The sequence below is a fragment of the Haliotis asinina genome, chromosome 6 (genome assembly GCF_037392515.1).
Source record: "Haliotis asinina isolate JCU_RB_2024 chromosome 6, JCU_Hal_asi_v2, whole genome shotgun sequence".
NCBI classification, from domain to species: Eukaryota; Metazoa; Mollusca; class Gastropoda; order Lepetellida; family Haliotidae; genus Haliotis; species Haliotis asinina.
In genome coordinates, this window is record NC_090285.1 from 62,910,253 (window position 1) to 62,930,247 (window position 19,995).

A 19,995-nucleotide genomic window follows, 5' to 3' on the forward strand; every position below is an offset into this window, starting at 1 on the left:
CATCTGGTCATATACCAACGGAGCTGGGTTCTTTTAAGTGAACAGGGTTGTGTACTGTACACTAGGGGTTGTGACAATACTGAAAGAGTCTGCACACAAATCTGACTCCAAGGTTTTTACACCCGGTCACAGGTGGGCTCGATCCCGAAATCTCGCTGGATCACTAGCCTGGCGCCTTAGCCAGCTCGCCCACCATCATAAGACTGATTTGAAGAAGAAGCCAATTTTGGCTTATCTTTCAAACGTTTCAGTAAATGCCAGCTTTGCTCAGGCGACGATTCGTGAGTCAACTGGATAGACAACTATGATGACACACTTTTCTTATGTTTTTATTTCAATATATTTTATCGTTAACAAAATATAATAATAATCGATGTAAACATGATCGATTAATATGCATATACATAGTATGTACAATAATAATAATAATAATACATAAAACAAATAATCGAACCTGGTATTCGTTAAGTAGTATTCGAGTAAGGTGATAATGCTTTGTGGACCCGTAATGTGTTCTCTAGGCAGGAATAATGACAGTGGTTATCTCCCCTCTAGTTCGTGGTAGCAAATATGGAATATACCACTAATACATGATACAGATGTATGGATGAACTTGGCTAAGCCACTTAAGATATACCGGTTGGAGTTCTAACAATGAAGCACAGATGGAAAACAATATGTCCTTGCTATCAATGTTGCGTAGAATTGCAACCTCTTGACCCAGCTACAGATCTTTGCATGAATAGTGATGTTCGAAAATTACGTTCATGAGTATATAAGCTTGTATAATGTGCTGCCTTTAGGAAAAGAAAATATTCAAATGAACCTTAAGTATTTCCGGAGTCTAAGCAATAAATTGACACTGTTACCTGACACATTCACATATGATCCATCGCTGGCTGAGGTTGTAGGTAGGAACAAAGAAAAAACAAGGTTTATGCACACAATTTGAACAGATTGTTCAGTGTTCTTGTATTTTTTAATGTGATCACAACCAAGCTACCTTGTTATATATGCGTGTATACTGAATCCCATCACAGACTTTACTGAGGTGCTGTACTAGTACATATTGATGTACACTGGCCCTGTGTATTCGGTGGTAGATATGATTGTGTATATCAAACATACCATGGTATAAAACGTATATCCATATACATGTCGTATGCGGCATGCAGAGAATAACCTGTAGTAGCTAGATGTATAATTTCATTAGCTGGAATATGTTCTTCTTTCAGTTTTGTCTGAAATTGAAGACTACTTTCAGAGTTGGAACTTACCTTTCCAGTACACAACCGCTTCATTCAATTGGCTGCAACCAACACGGAATACACCATATCAGAACATATTGCAGGCTACAAAATCTCTTTGGTATTAAATATGTTATTCATAAATAGTGATTTCCACATTGGAACTATAGTTCATATTACATTAACATAAAGAAAAATGCAAGTTTCTGATCACTCCATTTGGGATCCATGAAACTGCACATTAACATGTACAAATGATGGACGTCCTCTTCTGGCGACCGTTGTGAATTGAGCACTATAAAGAGTTTCATGTGAACTCTATATCTCACGAACATATGGGCGTGCACAAACGCACCCATACACGTATATCAATCGGAGATGGAACTCAACATCAGTGGCCGTTTGTAAATAGCAGTACCAACAGCAGTATAACAAACACATGTACATCGTATGCTTTCGTCGGCCTAAATACGTGTTATTTGAAACACTAGGCGCTGTTGTGAATATGTACGCGCTCAGCATATCTGCAGGTGGAATTTCCCTCAGTTGTCCAACCAATCGTCTCACTCCTCTCTGTAGATGGTGGGGTCCCCTGCTGCCTATTTGTGTAGTCTCGTGACCGTATGTGCGTGGGCGTCACTCCCCTGCCACCGTCTCGGCAGATGCAGGTGGCGTGTGATTACCGGACAAGACTAGGTTCGAGGGATCTGTAACGTAACAAGGTGACTCTGCTTTACCAAAGGTAAAATGCATAGCATAACACACACAGCGCTAACATTCAGGGTACACTCCAGTATAAACATTAGGAATTATCCACAGCATGAACAAATGCAATACGTGTTGTCATGCGTCATGTATGTTCATATTTTGCCATTCGTGGTTGTCTGAAGCGAGGAATTCAATACAATTATTAATTATCTCTGGAGTCATGAAGAACAATGCACATATGATGTGAGAAAAAGAAATAATTAGTCTTCTGGTTGAAACAAAAGCACGTGTAGAGTACTACGTCCATAAAACTGTTGCATACTCTCGTTCTTATATCCCCTTTTTCATTAATTTCATTAACATTAACTAACTATACCATCATGAGCGTGAGCTACGCTTATCGGTATTTCAAAATATTTTCAGATTAGTGTCGGCAAGACCCGTAGCGATCATATTTAGTGAAAATTTATAACTATTGTAGGATCGATATCTGATTTTATTTCGTGGTGTTGGAATACATAAACGGTTTGAGCATTAAATGCATTTGTCACAACTCTCCCCTTTCAGTCATCAGCGTGTCCCGGAATAACGGATTTGGTGACGCATGCATTGACCCTAGCGCAGTTTGTGATTAGATGAATAACCGACCGAGGCGTCTCTAAAATCTACAACACTATCTGGATGACCCATTTCGTCCTGAGAATGCATAACTACTTTAGCCTTGATTCTTATGAAGGTCTATATCTTTCCATGGTTTGAAGCGTGTGACACGCTACACGTTATCCGGAATGGGGTCCCTGGTTAATCAAGCTAAGCTACGTGTATTCTCTGGAATAAATGCATTGAATCGTCAGCCAAAACACTTACCCTAAAGCCAAAGGTATTACAAAGACTAGGACACGAAGGTACCATCTAGTGAAAACACAGGATGTCCGCTGAAGGATTAGCATATCTTGTTGGAACCATAACAAACTGGTGCAAGGTTTTAAAGGGCATTTAGAAGTGAAATACATAAGAATAAAGATTTCATGGATATCATCTTCTTTATTATAGGAACATAATAATAATAAAGAAGTTGATATCCATAAAATCTTCATTCTGATGCAAGGCTGATAAACGAAATTCAATTCATTTGCAGTACCCATAACCCGGGTCATATCTCACATAGTTCGTCACTGATTAATAAAATATATAAATGTCATCCAGAGTCAACACTACGTTTTGAAAGCTTTATCAAGACCTTGATGAAATAACTTTCGAACAAGAGTGGTTAATATTAGTTGAATATATATATACTCTTCGGGGATGTTCAAATGTACCTTACTGAGCCAAGTGTGTTGACGTTCCCGTGTAAGAGCTGAGAGGTCAGCTGAAGGCAAGCGTGAAAAAAGGAATTTCTCATCTGGGACAAAGGGTGAATCTGGCAATGCATTAGGCTTGTCTTCCCCATGGATAAGGATATATTTCATCTCCAGGACGTGCTAACGCCCACTTCGTCACGTCCACTGTACATTGTTCAGGGGGAAACAGTTAAGCACAAAACGTGACAGTCTATCCATGGTGGGATTAACCACAAAAATAGCATTCATCTTCACGGCACAGTAGTACAGTGTACCAGTTAGTGAAACTACGAACACACTCGCAAATATTTGGGAATCGCATGATTAATGCATATAACCTACAGAAGAAACAGTAGAAATAACCGCCATTCACGAATGTCTAGTTTCCATGTAATAAGTGACCGAGTGAATTCATACGCCGCACCCAGCAATATTCCAGCTATATGGCGACGGTCTGTAAATAATCGAGTTTGGACCAGGCAATCAAGTGATCAACAACATGAGCATCGATCTGCGCAGTTGGGAACCTGAGACATGTGTCAGCCAAATCAGGGCTGGGAGCCTAACCACCCGATCCCGTTAGTCGCCTCTTACGACAAGAGTTTCCATGTAAGTGATTTGGTACATGAGTGAATGAAGTTAGTTTAGCAATATCCCAGTAATATCAAGATGGTGGGGGGACCCTAGAAATGTGTTTCACACATTGTCCCCATGCAGGAAATCGAACCCGGGTACTCGGCGTGACGAGCAACCCCATCGCCCACGATCTGAATAGGAACTTACACAGACACATTACCTCCTCGTTTATTTAAGCATGCTCTGATTATCACGACGCATAGCCAAACGTGATGCGCCACTACTGTATCAAATTCCCAGTTAAAACATTCAAGTCAGATCAATTTCAACTCGTATTCATTGGACATAAATACACTTAAACTATTTTAAGTATCATCGGAAGATCAAAACTACTACTATCACAGGTGGCGAAGTTCCGTCTGTGCCCAGCAAACAAGTGGAGCTTCCATACGGTCGGTAACATAAATGAATCTAAACCACACTGTGACACCTCGTTTCACTTTCTGTACGGCTGTTAAGAAACCGATAGGGCAATAAAGACCAAATATCTGGGGATCATGTTCTAAAGCCATTTCAGCTTTCCTGGATTGAGAATATTGACTAGTAGGTCTTCATGTGTGGTGTTGTATGGAGTTCTGTTCAGTCAACAAAGTTATTTCCCATCATCTCCATTTGCAGTTGTGTACTGTTTGCATCCGAAGTAGTGCACCAATAACAATGTACGTTGACAATGTCCACAGCCGTGCCATTTCGCCTTTTCATTGAGCTCTCAAAACCAGTTAACCCAGTAACCCAATAAACCTATGCAGTTTTAATCACCTTAAAATAGCCAGTCGTATAAGTCTGTGGCTACTTTTGTTAGACAAGTACACTGGAATGTCATTTACTCCTGTGTTATGGTTTAGAAGAGGTTCCATGTAATAAATCTAGAAATTACAATCTCCCACATGTCAGTGGTGTATATTTACAACCTACTTCAGACCAGGAGCCGAGATGTTTTGTTTGAAATCCGTCTTGGTCTGACACAATGACCCCTCCACATTAATCCAGATAATGTTTACAGGCATGGCTATATCATGTCGCGCTGGTCGGTTTACGTCGTTACATGGAAATGCGACCCCGCAACCATATATATGGGCTATACTTTGCGGAGAGGGCATCTGCTATTGTGCTATGTCTCGTCTAAAACGTTTTAAATGGAAGAACGTGTTACTGAATTGCTAACCATAAATGTGAAAAAGCATAAGCCATGATACCATAAATGGTTACATGTGATATATCAAGCACTGCATAGGGTGTAAATGAAAATATATTTGTGGCAATAACCTTTTTAACTCGACTTTGCTGTGGTTAAACGTTTGTACCACACTTCCCTGTGATGTATCACTGCTTGTTACAGAACGCACATTCTTAAAGTTTACATCGAGTGATGAATGATGAAATGGTAAATTTACAGCCACATTGACAGTCATTTTGATCTTAAGACCAATATTCTATAAAAAGGTTTATCGTGACAGATGATTTATAATATTCATTTTTTTTGCTACTAATCATTTAAAGTTTGTTAAAGATCACGTATTTAATATCTAAAGCTTATACAACATATGAATATTGAAATATCAATGGGTGAAATGATTGGGTAAATCCAGAGGACCCCCGTCATGTGGTGAACAGAGACAGGCACTATGTTATGAGCATGATTTACCTTTATCATGACAGAATCGTTGCACGTCATTATCAGAGAGAGTATGGAACTGAAGACGGTACCAACTGAGGCCATTATACAAACAGCGATAAGACGTCAACTGATGACGAAATGGGCATATGGATTGGCGTTATTGAAACTAGGGCAGCACAATATCACGTTGCAAACATCTTTGGTGTCAGATCAGAAAGACATGGAATAGGTACAACACGTTTGAACAAGATACCCAGCGACGTGCGGATGTCAGATTGCGCTCCGTCATACACGTGTTTGCAGAATCACCTACTTTCTGCCACTGCACTCCTGTTGCGTTAATGTTTTGTACTCTGACTCCCAAGACGCCTTCCTTCCGGCAAGTCCAGAGAAGTCGCCAGTGCTCTTACTGAAGAATGGAACAGTTTCCCCTTGCAACTACCCAGACGCTTAATGGGAGCAAGAGACTACAATATCAGGCTGCGATCGCATTCAGTGGATTACAAACACGCTTCTGGGACTTTGCTGCGAAGGTGACAATGATTGTTTTCTTGATTTTATCAAGTTCATGCCTGAATCGAATACTGTGATTTGACCGAGTATTGATTTAACTTATTATTGATTATAGATTGTTTATTGTGTAATGAGTGCCTTGTAATGTTGACATGTTTTCATAAAACAGATCTTCACACAGTATATCATCTTTGGCTATTTCAACAGATGAACACAACCTAAAAACTGTGATCCTTCGCACACTTTGAGCGGTATATCACAAACACTGCATTAATACATGTGTTAACTTTCTGGTCCCAAAATACTGATGAAAAGAATAAAGGGAATGTAAAGCGTAGAGCAGGTGTGCATGAATGAGAGAAATCCAAGGCTCGGCACGTGTATGATCCTAAGGACTTTATGCTACCTAAAACAGCCCAGCGTACCTTCACGGTTCTATTGATTTCAAAGTTTGTGCATCTTTAGTGTTACTTCGCGAGTTCTGTATTAGGTCTAAACTGAAAGAGGCAAATGCAACCCTTACGACAATGAAGCTGACAAGATACATACATGTTCGTATAATAGTGAGGACAATGGCAAATTGGGTTCGCTAAGACTAAGATGTTACAGATGACATAAGCCAATGTAAAGGAACGATGTGACAGCTTTACAATCATAATCCTTGCATAGTCAGGGTCGTATATATCATGATCTTACAAAAGTGTCACTCCTTTACCTTCACTTCAACCGTTATTAGCAGCATCAGAATCAGTACCTAGTTCATTGTTAAAACAAGTTATTATTTGTATCTCCCTTAAGAGAAATACACAAATCATATTAAGACTCAAGACTTAACTACATCAACTTACCCGACACTTTCTGGATGGTCTCAAGGATGGTCTCTTGTTCTGACGAGATGATGATTTTGCTGTTGTTATTATCACTCATATCTCTATCGCTCTGGCTTGAAGAATCGTGTTGACTATTAACTTTGTCAACCAATGTCTCAATATTCCCATCGTTACCGTCTACCACAACCTTCCTGTCGCCTTCATGAGCGACAGCAGTGTCTTTACATTGCTCCTGACCTTGGGAGGTTTCAGTTGTCACACTGGAGCTAGAATCACTACCACTCTCATGAGCCAGTCCATTTGAGTCACCATTGCATATTGCTGGTTTACGTTCATCTGAAGCTTCCTCAGCTTCTTTAGAAGCGTTCTTTTCTTCAACAAGAGTCCTGTTGTGTTCATCCTCGTCAACTATCGTACTGTCGGTTGCTGTGCTAGAGCTTTCGTCATGGTCTTCCGCTTGCAGACCGGAACTGTCCTCATTTGTCGAACGTTCGTCTGAAACCTCAGAGGGCGTTTCAGCGGTATCGCTAACGCAGAGATGATCACTTTGATTTGATTCAATCTCCGATGATACTTTCATGACTTTCTCGGCCACTTCTGAGATTTCGTCTACTTCCATAACATTTTTCACTTCAGCAATTTCTTCATCTGCCTTCATTTGAACTTCAACCTCACAAACACATTCTTTGCAAACCTCTCCGGTCTCGCGGGAGAATTTCTGTTTCGTAGCATCAGTGACGTCCAGCACACCGCCACCATCCCCAGCGTCATCATTTTGACCATCCTCACTGCCAGGAAGAGGCCCGAAATAAGGTTCAGTGTGAATCCTCTCTATCACGATTACTGGTTCAGTGGTTGTATCTGGCTTTTCGGACACAGCCTCAAATGTTTTCGTAGGTTCGACGTAAATCTCGATATCTTTTAAAGTACACTCTTCAACCATGCCTTTCGACTGAGATGTCACAGTCTCTTCCATAACCTCTGAGGGCTCTCGAGATGTGACATGCTCTGTTAAACTTGTATCTGCTGCAGACTCTGAAGGTGTAGAATCGCCTTTCGCCTCTCCTTTCGGGGCTGGCTCAATACTGAGTGAAGTTGCCTTTGTCTCCATGTCATCGACAGCTGTCTCAGTCTGATCAGCAAGTGTCGTACTAGACACGACTTCTGAACCAGCTCCATCCCCAGACACTGCTTCAGGGAGAGGAATGGCTTTAACAGGAGATTCATGCTCATTCTCAACAAGTGCAACTGATGCTTCAAGAGGAGCTAACACTGCTTCGGTTACCACACGTTGAGTATCTGCATTGAGAACCGACCCAGCATCATTAACTGTACTCCCATCAACACCTGTTACCTCAATGTCAGGGACAGTTGTAATTTGGGAATCAACGACATTAACGATCGTTGAGGTCAAGTCTGATTCTGTATCCGTCTTTCCTTGAAAGATACCTTGTATATCCTCATCTGTCCGAGGTGGGGGGGTATCAACGTGGCTACTGCATTCAGTGCTGGACTTGAGTTCTTGTGCAACAGTTGGCTGAATGTCGGACTTTCCCCTAGCAGTGTCGGTTGTATCCTTGTTTGTAACAGTTGCTGATGAATCTACGTCGTGACTGACGTTAGTATTCAGATCATTTACCTCGAACGTTTGTGTAACAATTGATTCTACATCCAACTGTTTTGACGAGGAAACGGTGGTATCCTTGCCCATGTCGAAGGTGGATGCTGAAGGATCAGCCGGACTACTGGCGTCCGTATTTACATCACAGCTGGACAGAATTGCCTGTGCAACAACTGATTCCACATCTAACCTTTCTGGCGTGGTAACTTCGGTGTTCTTGTCCTTGTCTATGGTGGATGCTGAAGGATCTACGTCGCTACTGTCATTAGTATTCAGATCAATGCTTGTTTGTGCAACAACTGATTCCACATCCGATTTTTCCGGCACAGTTGCTGTGTCTTCATCCGTCTTAGGTGAAGACGGACTTACACTACTACTAGTGCTAGTGTTAAGATCACCGCTAGAAGTGGTGCTAGCCGTCTGCGACAGGGTGCGTCGGGGTCTGTTTTTCCTAGGAGGTGGTACTAGGTCAGTTACTTCTACAATTTTGGGTTTAGTCAAAGTAACTCTGGTTTCCGGTGGTGCATCTCCAGCGCCGCTGTATTTCTTCAGAATTGCCGTTTTCAGTCTTGGTCCCAGAGACACACGCTGCTTTAAGACGCCATTGTCACCAGCGTTTGATACGGCAGGACTAACAGGCTTTTTGTCAACCTCTGTTACAGAAGCTAAAGATGTTTCTGCTTCAGTTGTTTCGGTGTAAGGTGCAGCCTCTTGTACTGCCGCCTCGACGGACTGAAGTAGCTCTTCCTGTGCAGAACTTTCAACAATGGTTTGGAGAGCGAGTTCTCGTCCCTCTTCCTTGAACGACTCCTTTTCAGTAGAAGGAGCGGATGTCCCTTCTTTAGCCGTCGACGGTGCTACTATTTCTTCTGCTGATGGTACAGCTTCAGTCCTATCTTTAGACACGCTGGAATCCATTACAGCAGTGACAGCTGCTACCAAATCTTCCTCTGCAGCATTATCTGATGTCAGAATCTTGGTTCCATTCTCCTCTGATAATGCTAATACTTTGGCTTCATCTACGGCAGCTTCAACAGATTCATGGAGCGGTTCTACGCTCTTGTTGATGTTCAAGGATCCGTCAGCAGCAGTCACGACAACGTTGTTCTTACCCTCATCTTTGGAATTTTTCTTCTTCTTGGACTTTTCTTCTTTCTTCTTCTCTGACTTCTTTTTCTTTTTCTTTCCATTTTTACTGTTGGAATTTCGCTTGCTTCGCCTTATGGCAATACCACTGTCTTTCCTCTTCTTGTTATCTTTCTCTTCTGCATGAAAAAAATGAATGGAATCAGATCATACCTTGAGATTTACCAACAACTCCAGACTATATTGTAGTGTTGCCCTTAACTATTTCATATGGTTTGCTTCTGGTAAACATTTGTGGATTTTGTTTATGACATAACCTGTGACTGTCTGTGAAGGGAGTGAGTGAGTGAGTTTAGTTTTACGCAGCACCCAGCAATATTCCAGCTATATGGCGGCGGTCTGTAAATAATCGAGTCTGGACCAGACAATCCAGAGATAAAAACATGAACATCGATCTGCGCAATTGGGAACCAGTGACATGTGTCAACCAAGTCAGCGAGCCTGACCACCCATCCCGTTAGTCGCCTCTTACGACAAGCATTGTCACCTTTTATGGCAAGCATGGGTTGTCTGTTAAGGTATCACCATTGGCATAATATACTTACAATAATTCACTTCGATAATTTGCGCTTTATTATGTTTCACTAAACATACAGTTTTACGATTGGGTTATTCTGTACAAAGTTTATGAATGTCATTCAAAAAAGTAAAGAATAGTAGATTTACAGGATTCAATGTTAGTGATGAAACGGATGAAGAGAAATTAAAGAAAAACGTGACAATTTATTACATTCCTTGGGAAATGATCTTTTTGTATGGCGACATATTTATTTTTCTCATATTCATTGGCACTAGTCCAGTGGTATACTCGCAAAGTGGAATATATCCTACTTTCATAAAGATATATTACAGCTTCAGACAAATGTTATTGGATAATGAAAATCGTATTACATGTCTTGTTGATAATCATCTTTTTCATTAGAATACGATTCGACTGCCATTATATGTTGTTCCAGGTACCAAACAATATATTGCAGTCATTGACGAGTGAGATTGACCTTACCATTTGAGGACAGACTGACTGAATCAATACCATCGTCTTCCGGTATCGGAATCTGAAACTCGTCCATAAACAAACCTGAAACATAATACTGAGAATAAGACGGGTTTGTGGAAGAGATATGTCTCGACGTCAATTGTGCAGTGAACAACAATGGGTCGTTATATATTCAACTCTGTACATGACTCGCATCACTCATCGAGTCGGTAAGCCGATGAATCTGATAACAGCGTACCGTGTCCATTGTCCGGTGGTGCCCTACTGCCCGCAGGACAGACCATGACTACATTTACGAGACAAGCGCCCCATTCAGCGCTTGCAGACTTGCATACTTGGTCTATGTTGCACTTGACAAGACGTCATCACTCGCGTACTATTATCTTTGGTCAAAAATAAAACTAACATTCGAGTTGACATATCCAACACAGGAATGTTGCTTTCCAGGTAAATACAACAATTGTATTTGATATTAGGGGCGCAGGGTACTGGTACTAGCAGCTGGAACAAACTATTGCAGAAAAATGAGGTTTACCAGTGCCACTACTACCACTAATATGTTGTCCAATGAATAGTCTACCGCCACCGACTAGTCAATAGAACGTACCACCAAAGGACATTCTACAGAAAGTACGGGCTCTACTACAAAAGTGTTTTCTACAGAACGTACGGGTTTCTACCACCAGCGACTAGTCTTGAGAACGTCTTTGTTTTACCACCAAAGGCTATTCTACATAACTTTCTTGTTCTACCTCCAAAGGTTATTCCACAGAATGCCCTTGTTAAACCTTCACTGACTATTCTACAGAACGTTCTTGTTCTGCCACCAAGTGCTATCCTACAGAACGTACTGGTTCTATTACCACTCTTGCTGCTGCTGCCGGACGTGTCGGCGTTGACCTGTCCATTTCGGTCTTTCTTCGCCTTCTTTTTCCGCCCGCTTCCAGGACGTGTGCGCTTCAGACTAAAGAAGAATCTTCTCCTCTTCTTTTTTTCTTTAACTGGTGCTACGGGAAGGTATAAATGACAGTTTAGTAAACGCCGGGCAAATTCAGTGGAGCAAAACGAATTAAAAAGCTATCAGATCACAACGTACAAAAAAGAGCAAAGAATACGATAACATTGCCCCATGGTCTAGTTAAACATGTTATCTGACTGTTCACATTGACTGGCACGTCCCCTGTGCTGTAGTGGATACACCGTCTGACTGGTGAGTTTGATTCCTAGCAGCTTGATATCAAAAGTTGTTAAAGCGTGGCACTTCTTGTTTCCTTGTCTAACGCTCGTCATTGATGGAGTGAAAGAGGCAATGGGCGGTTTGGAGTCGGTACTTTGCGCCATTTTGTATTGTATTGTAAGAAATGAGCATCACACATTGCACCCATGTTTAAAAATCCAACCCGGATGTTTCACGTGACGAGCCAAACCTACCCCACTGCATCGTATCTCAATCAGCTTGTGCTATAAACATGCATTAGTACGAACTAGTACATACACACTGCCACAGGCAAATATACACATACATACTCATGCGACACGTGCGTGTGTACATATTTAATGTATGCATCTACGTAAGACCAATAATCTCAAACCCCATTCCTCACCACCTCATATACGCCGAAAGCGACTGATTACAGTTGTTCCCCATTCGCGTTATATTAAATCCCATCTATGACAATTATACATGAATTCAATCAGATGATGCGGGCGGGAGATTCTGTAATCATCGTGGAACGAAACATATCGGGACAACATCCCCATATGATAGCGACTAGTTAACGTTTTCGCACAGAGACAAGGCCACAGCTAATTTCGTATTTTCTTCTGCGTCAGTGGGTAAGCTGCATTCTCAAATCAAATCGCTTATGTATGTTATCCTCTCGGAATAGTGTATTAATAGGGGTATATGTTGTTTTTCCCGCGGCGTTATTCTGAGGTGTATTTTCCACCCTCCCCAGTTTTAAGATGTTCCGCCATCATGACCCCCATACCGGGTGGGGGGATTTATTGCCTATATGAATGTCTTTCATCAGGTGATATCTACAGTCGATTGGAATTTGCCCGAGGGGTGACAGGCGTGTTTGGGGGTGGGGGGGTATGACGATTGGTACAGACAACTACATGTGTCAAAACTGCCAGCAGTATGACACGAATGACGAGCAAGTGTATGTTGCGTATAATGGACGCAAACTGCTCCAGGAAACATACCAGATATATTTAGGTAACAATACTCACAAATCACTTAACCGGCGTATATTTGATTAACTATACTAAAGAAATCTTGTATTTACGATTAATGCATGTGTACATATGCTGAATAAGCGTTCAAAACATAACAAACATTGCAGCTTTGTTACGCGAACAAATACAGTCATGAACGACAAACTACTGCACTGGCTACGGAAAGACTACGTAATTTAAGGGAATTTCCGGGTCAACAAGTTGGCTAAACGTGACTAGTTGATAGTGTTCCTTGTGTCAAAGTAACAGGAAGGTTCTTCAAAGGCTCTTAAAATTTTAGATGCTGAACAATCAATACGTGGACGTCTTTGACAAGTAGTCGATGACAGTGGGCAGCGTAATGGAAATAGTGTATGGCTTTTTTCCATAGATGAAGCGGAGTTGTAATGCATTTTCTTCCTCAAAATAGATATACGGGAAAAAATGGTTACATGTCGATTGTGTCGAAAATTGTTGTGCAGGTAAAAGTTTCTTGAGCGTTCCAGTGAGTTAGACATTATGACGCCGCTTTCAGCAATAGAACACTATCAAAGCAGGGGGACACTAGAAATTGTGCCCATCTGGGAATCGAACCTGGGTCTTGGCTAGAGGACGTTTTAACCATTAGGTTAGCCCAAAGCCATCTGAAAGTGCAAGCAACAGGAAAGCATACTACTCGACCAACAGTTGACCTGTGGCTCTGAGCCTGGACACAAAAGAAACTAACATTTCGACTTTCAGAAACGAAAGTATTTGAAAAACGATTGCCATTTAACTCCCATTACACGTTGTGCAGGACTGATTAGTACATGTCTTACCATACCTTTGCATCCTGATAAGTAAACGGGGATCGCTATACCCGCAAGTATTTTCTCCGGTGACCTTTAGAAATCGTACATCAAAATCACGTCGAACATTATGAGTAGGTGAGTATACTTTTACGCCGCTTCTAGTAATGTCACGCTGGGGAACGTTTCACAAGTTGTATCCATTTCCAGAATCAAACCCACGTCTTTAGCAACACGACTACCAACCGGAAATTCTACGAATGATCAACGTTGGCATGTCAACATTTTAACCAATAGTCTTAGCTACTATGTACTTACATGCAAAATATCATGTCGGCTGTGATCATGACAAAATAAGGCTAAAAGTACTAAATGTCTTAGTCAAGAAAATATGATGCTACCTCCATCCGTGTCTGTAGAATCCACTTTTGTATCATCTCCCGTCGACTGGGTTGCGGAACCGTTGGCCTCAGCTTTGACGACGTCGCCATTGGTGTTAGCCGTCACATCGTCGCTCTTGTGCGCTGTAATATTAGCTGATGCCGATCGCTTTCGGGACAAAACTGAAATAAGTGTGAAATGATCTTGATATTATCCTTTGGGTTGTGTTAATCAGTCTGGGAGAAATAATTTTAACAGTGTAGCATGATTCGTTCGCAAGACATCAACAAATTTAGAATTTACCAATTCTCCAATATGTGTAACTGTGAATATACACTGTGCACGAATCACGTTACTTGCTTCAGTTTGGTTTAATGGGCCAGATTAAAATATGAGAAGGGGTACATTAGGGTGTGGACTGAGCTGAGTTTGGTTGAAAGTTGAATGTTTCATTTGTTTATATAACAGTCGTATCGATATAATTTGGGACTTATATACACACTCACAAACTACTCAAACTTCGTTACGGAATCAACGGTAATTTCCTATTATTATATACCAAACAACAAAAGAAACGCAAATCTGTCAAAGACTTTTTCTCATATTGTTTAATTAGAAGACTTATTTTCATGTTTTCGAAACTTATGCTGTTCAGTTTTCATTGTAGTCAGTCATGGTGTGATGTTACGCTTAACTACAGTAATTTAAGAGAGCTCATCATTACCCTTTCCTTACAAAACAAACGGAGAATTTCATAAGGAAACTGTCCACACGGAAAACTAACAAGACGTCTTCATCTTCCATTGCATCTATGTCAATCTGCACGTCACATGCATAAGTAGCATTGAGACGATGCATTATAGACCTCAGGCTGTGAAACGATCGCCACAGGCGACACCAGTATAGCCGACTACCCGCAAAGAATCAGCGACTTGTGGCCAGATAAGCTGCTTAACAATTAGTGGTTGTTTTATCAAACCTCTTTAGAGTGCCTGTGCTTGCTTAAGCGTATTTGACGCTCGTGAAATGATATCCCTTATGAAAACAGATATACGTAAGGGGATTAAGCTAAAAGTGATTGAAAGGTGAATATAGTAGCCCTCTAGATGTAATTAGGTACTTCTGTGAATGTAAATATTCAACGACACTCATTATCTCGACTGAAAGCCAAATTACGGTTTTGGCCGGGTGAATTGATAACCAGAGAACGATGGATGTGTAAGATACAAAATGCTTCAGACAAGCAAATGTTAGACCGAGAACCTGCTGCTACAATTTTATGTACTGACTTCTACACTACATTTTCAACACAGTTTTGCACTTAATACTTTTTACGTATTAAAGGTGATATCTGAATCTGAAAGTGACATTATTTCCGCAGGTGTACATGTACTATGTTATGCCGATGAAAATGTAGATAAATGCGTTTGTGCGATTTCAATACATTTTCTGCTGTATTGTCAAATATAGAGTAAATGTATTGTCTTTCAGACTTTCATGAAAAACTTGTTTCTTTGAACGCCATTAAGAAGTGATTCACACGCAGGTGAGAACTTATCCATGTCAGCTCCTACATTTTGAGGGACATGATATTTCGGAGTACGTCCAGAGTAGGAATATACTCAGAAACGTCGTGTCCCTCAATATAAAGAAGTTGACGTCCATAAATTCTCGCTTTTATGTTGCTTTGTTTATTGTGTACAAAAAATAAATAAGTGACCTGCGAAATACATAAATGGCCCCGACGCCGAAAGCATGAGCGAGACGTCACTGTACTCAACAACGTTTATGAGAAAAATGAAAGAAATTCTGAAGGCATGCACAATGGATGTCTCATAGGTGTAGATATGTACCCCTTTATAAAGCAAGTTATCTCTTTTATGTCATAACAACATGTAGATACCACTTAAAGAAAGTAACGTTTATGAGAGTGGAGGATACTACGCTGTGTTCCGTCTACTTGCATTCATATTGGATAATCCGTAGCAATTAGTCAATGCTTTGCGTCATCATAACCGACATGTCAATACAAGAGACTTTGACTGACAATTCCGCGGTCGACTTACTTACCTTGACCCATATTCGGAAACAATCAGTCAGCACTTTAAATCGTCTTTGCTGTGTCTGGAAAATAAAACCCAAAGCAAATATAATAAAATCTGAAGTGGGGAGAGACACAAAAGTACAACCGAAGAAATAACGCTAACTCGCGCCCGTATCATAATCAACCAGACATACAGGAAAAACAAAACAAGCCTGACCCCACACGACCCAGGATAAGTATCACAAGGCATGCCGTGCACGAGTGTTGTAATATGAACTGGCAAGAGGAATCCATTAAGCTTAACACTGCTAAATTCCGGACATAATTTTGACAGATGAACATTAAATAATCGGGCTTTTTTCGACAAGATAAGTCGGCAATGAAAAGTATCCGTCATGATACTCACCAGAGCAAAACAAGGTCATATGCAGACGGATATTATACGTGAAATCACGACCTGTAGACGCAATACAGGGCTGGTGTTTAAGCGTTATTTAATGGAGGTTCATGCAGATGTGAACACGTACAGAACTCCTCGTTACTCATGACACCCCTGTCCATGAGACAGTTGTCCCACTGGTACAGAAAGCAGAGATAACTTTCTGGGGATATATCGGCCTCATCGTCTCAAACACTCGACAATCGTAGTATCATCTCATGCGTTGAAAACTGCACGAGTCAACATTTACTCGATTACGTTATGCAAACGATGAGTGTTGGTCCTAATACTACTCGGCGTTGCTTTTACACATTACAAACATTGAATATTAGAAACACGGGTATCAATCTAAGATTATATATGCTCCTAACATGAAGCACCGGTATCTACTGGAATTGATGTTATGACATTTTAGACCGGCTGTAGAACTATTAACGAATATGACGTTTGGCTTCTATTCAGTAGTGTATTTACTGTGCTGAGTTATGGTGATATTAAATGGTGTGGTACATTTACAACGTATCACCACTCAACGTGGGTGCGGGGATTGGGTTCTTTTCAAGAAGGTGCGCTGGAATGTCAAAACTTTAAATGAGAACCAGCACTATAGACCATCCGCGTCTAATCAGATTATATTTCGTAATAATGCTCGAACAAAGTTTGCAACACTCACATAACTGTATGACAAAACAAAGTTGAGAAGAAACAGAAACGCGAGAAGTTCAGACTGACTGCTGGTAAGGTCCTTGTCGACACGAGACAGTGGTAAACATACACGAACATATCCGGTATTGGAAATGCGTGCTGTAAACACAGTGGTAGAGAATTGGTTCGTGTTTGGTAGGTCAGAACAACAATTTTATTGAACAAGACGGAGTATGGGACATGTGGTACTCACGATTGAGATGGAAAACTGTAGTACATCCGTATTGGCATGAACGACGTAAAATGTATCCCAAACAGTGCGTGACGCTATCACATTAGTCCCGTCACACGCGACCAGCAGCGCACAACCTGATCGAGACACATTCCATTACAACAGGCCTCAGACATTGGCTGGAGAGTGCATTTCGGCCCCACATTCCTAGCTAAAACTCTAGCCTGTCTGATGTCCGCTCTTTCTTAATGCGACTTTCTGGTGGCTGTAATTGTTCATTGCGTCATATTAACCATACAGATGGTCGCGACCGTCTCAGTAAGCGAGCGATTGGCTGGGCCACCTGTCCGTCACGTTGTGCCCTCCACACAGACCTACTCAGCTCTAGCGCTAGAGTCTGAAGTTTCTGTACTAGGTGTCTACCAGCAATGTAGGCGTGATACGTTAGGAAAAGACTCACAGCTACCATCCAAGTGAGTGAGTTTAGTTTTACGCCGCACTCAGCAATATTCCAGCCATATGCCTTTTATGGCAAGCATGGGCTGCTCAAGATTCTATCCCGGGACCGTCACCATTCAAACGATCAGGTTTCCTTAACACGGGTCTATCATATACCACTCAGTTTTTGACAGCGGTGTTCATAGTCAAGAGGGGCGGATGGGTTGAAACGTTCTGGGTTTGTTTCCCCACATGGTTACAAGGTGTGGAGACAACTTACGGTGTACCACGCCTTAATATTGCTGGACTGTTGCTACGGCGTAAAACCGTACTCACTCACTCACTCTCTCTTAGCGTAGAGCTGGGGATTAAATCTGACAAACTGTTTCGAGATGATTTCGGATTATATTTGATGTCACATGTAACCAGTGCTTTGGTGAATTCCACATTCCGACAACACAGATCAACATTTACAAGTGTCTGGTGTGAGTGAGTGTAATATCACGCCGCTTTTAACAATACTGCAGCAATACCACTGTAGTGGACACTACAAATTGGCTTCGCATGGGAATCGAACCGGGGTCTTCGGGATGACAAGCGAACGTTTTGGCCACCAGGCTATCGGGCCACCGCCCCGCAAGGGACTGGTGATCCTCGTGACCAATATGTGTGGGGTTACGTGGTGAGATGGGTAGTAGGTCTGCTTCATTCTCTGCTAACACCCCTCCGTCCCAACGTTATGCAACCTGCACTTTCTGCTCTTTCCATAAACTAAGTTGATATCTCACCTAAACGTTGAACTGGCATATATTCTCAAAGCGTTTGCAACACTTGAAAAGATCCTGTCTCAGGTTTACCAATGTGCATGTAAGCGATATCATGAACGCTTTAATTTAGGTTTGTAACAAGAATGCATGCTATGTTTGTCCAACTTTGATACGACATGTGTTAACATATTCACATATATTTCCGTGTTTATATATGAATCACGGTTCATATCGTCATCATGTATATAAGGAAGCACTTCAATGCATAGGTTTCTGTGCGGAATTTACAAGAAGGAGAGCCTTCATGGTTGGACTCGTTTCCTTTTATACACAGCCTCAGTGTCAAAGAGCTTTTGGAAATGTCTCGAATTACTTTCAAAAGGTCGTGTTACTACATGTTATAAACAAAGACGAATAAGAATATAACAATACAGTTTTGGTAAACCATATCCAAAAAGGTAGAAATATTGTGGTATAAAACTACCAACTATGAGGAACATTTTCCAACCTTTTTGAGTGAGTGGGTGAGTGAGTGAGTTTACGCCGCACTCAGCAATATTCCAGCTATATGGAGGCGGTCTGTAAATAATCGAGTCTGGATCAGACAAGCCAATGACCACCCGATCCCGTTAGTCGCCTCTTACGACAAGCATGTGTTGCTGAAGGCCTATTCTATCCCGGGACCTTCACGGTTTTTCAATTTTTTTTGTGTCATAACATCCCATTCACCCATAAAAAATGCTAAATAGTAACCCTGAACATCTTTAAAAAGCGTAATAAAATAGCACACGTGTTGCCGTGGGTCACATATATTGTCAACGATTTTCGCAGCGTGGAGCGCCGTCCCGCTGGTACTGGAACAGGATGGTTGATGCTCATAAAACAAAACGAGCCTACGCCTGGCCTATAATTGCAGAATTCGAGAGACCAATTTAAACTATTCTGTCGCGCTCTGATTCCTTATCTTCCAGCTCTGTCTCTACTTCTAACGTGTGAGATGATACTTGATGTAACTATGTATACAAGACTATTTCAAGTGTGATGACTTTGGTGTATCAAAGCTCGTTTTTGTAAGTCTAACTCACTGGGATAGCATGTCACAGTTTAATGTGAACACCTCACTGAGCCACAGCATACATCAACACACTGAGGCCTCGGCCGATCAGTCATTGTGTTCCCTACATAATAAACCCCAGGCAGGGCAACAAAAAATAGCATCTAGAAACCTGAATCGAAAGGTCGCCCATTCTCTGTTCACAAGACTACGGATGTGATAAAATACAACGGATATTGTCATTTTTCACATACAGTGAACACGTCTCCACGAATGCCATGAAAATGGATAACTTGTCACACTGTTAAGAGGTACAAAATGGAAAAAATAA

At 41.3% G+C, this 19,995-nt stretch overlaps 1 protein-coding gene across 4 annotated transcripts in view; it reads right to left on the bottom strand.

Moving 5' to 3' along the window:
* Positions 1 to 316: 316 nt before the first annotated feature.
* Positions 317 to 19,995, bottom strand: part of LOC137287121 (serine-rich adhesin for platelets-like) — a 32,221-nt gene continuing 12,542 nt past the window's right edge. The window contains exons 1-7 of one of the 4 annotated variants that reach the window (XM_067819259.1): positions 17,427 to 17,791; positions 16,116 to 16,169; positions 14,066 to 14,227; positions 11,520 to 11,663; positions 10,663 to 10,737; positions 6,911 to 9,778; positions 317 to 1,954 (exon numbers count right to left, since the gene is read on the bottom strand). In XM_067819259.1, coding sequence (XP_067675360.1) covers positions 1,884 to 1,954; positions 6,911 to 9,778; positions 10,663 to 10,737; positions 11,520 to 11,663; positions 14,066 to 14,227; positions 16,116 to 16,125 — 3,330 coding nt within the window. In that variant the 5' untranslated portion in view covers positions 16,126 to 16,169; positions 17,427 to 17,791 and the 3' untranslated portion in view covers positions 317 to 1,883. Of the gene's footprint in view, positions 1,955 to 6,910; positions 9,779 to 10,662; positions 10,738 to 11,507; positions 11,664 to 14,065; positions 14,228 to 16,115; positions 16,170 to 17,426; positions 17,792 to 19,995 lie in introns of those variants that run through there. The other 3 variants (XM_067819256.1, XM_067819260.1, XM_067819258.1) reach the window with 3 other exon arrangements.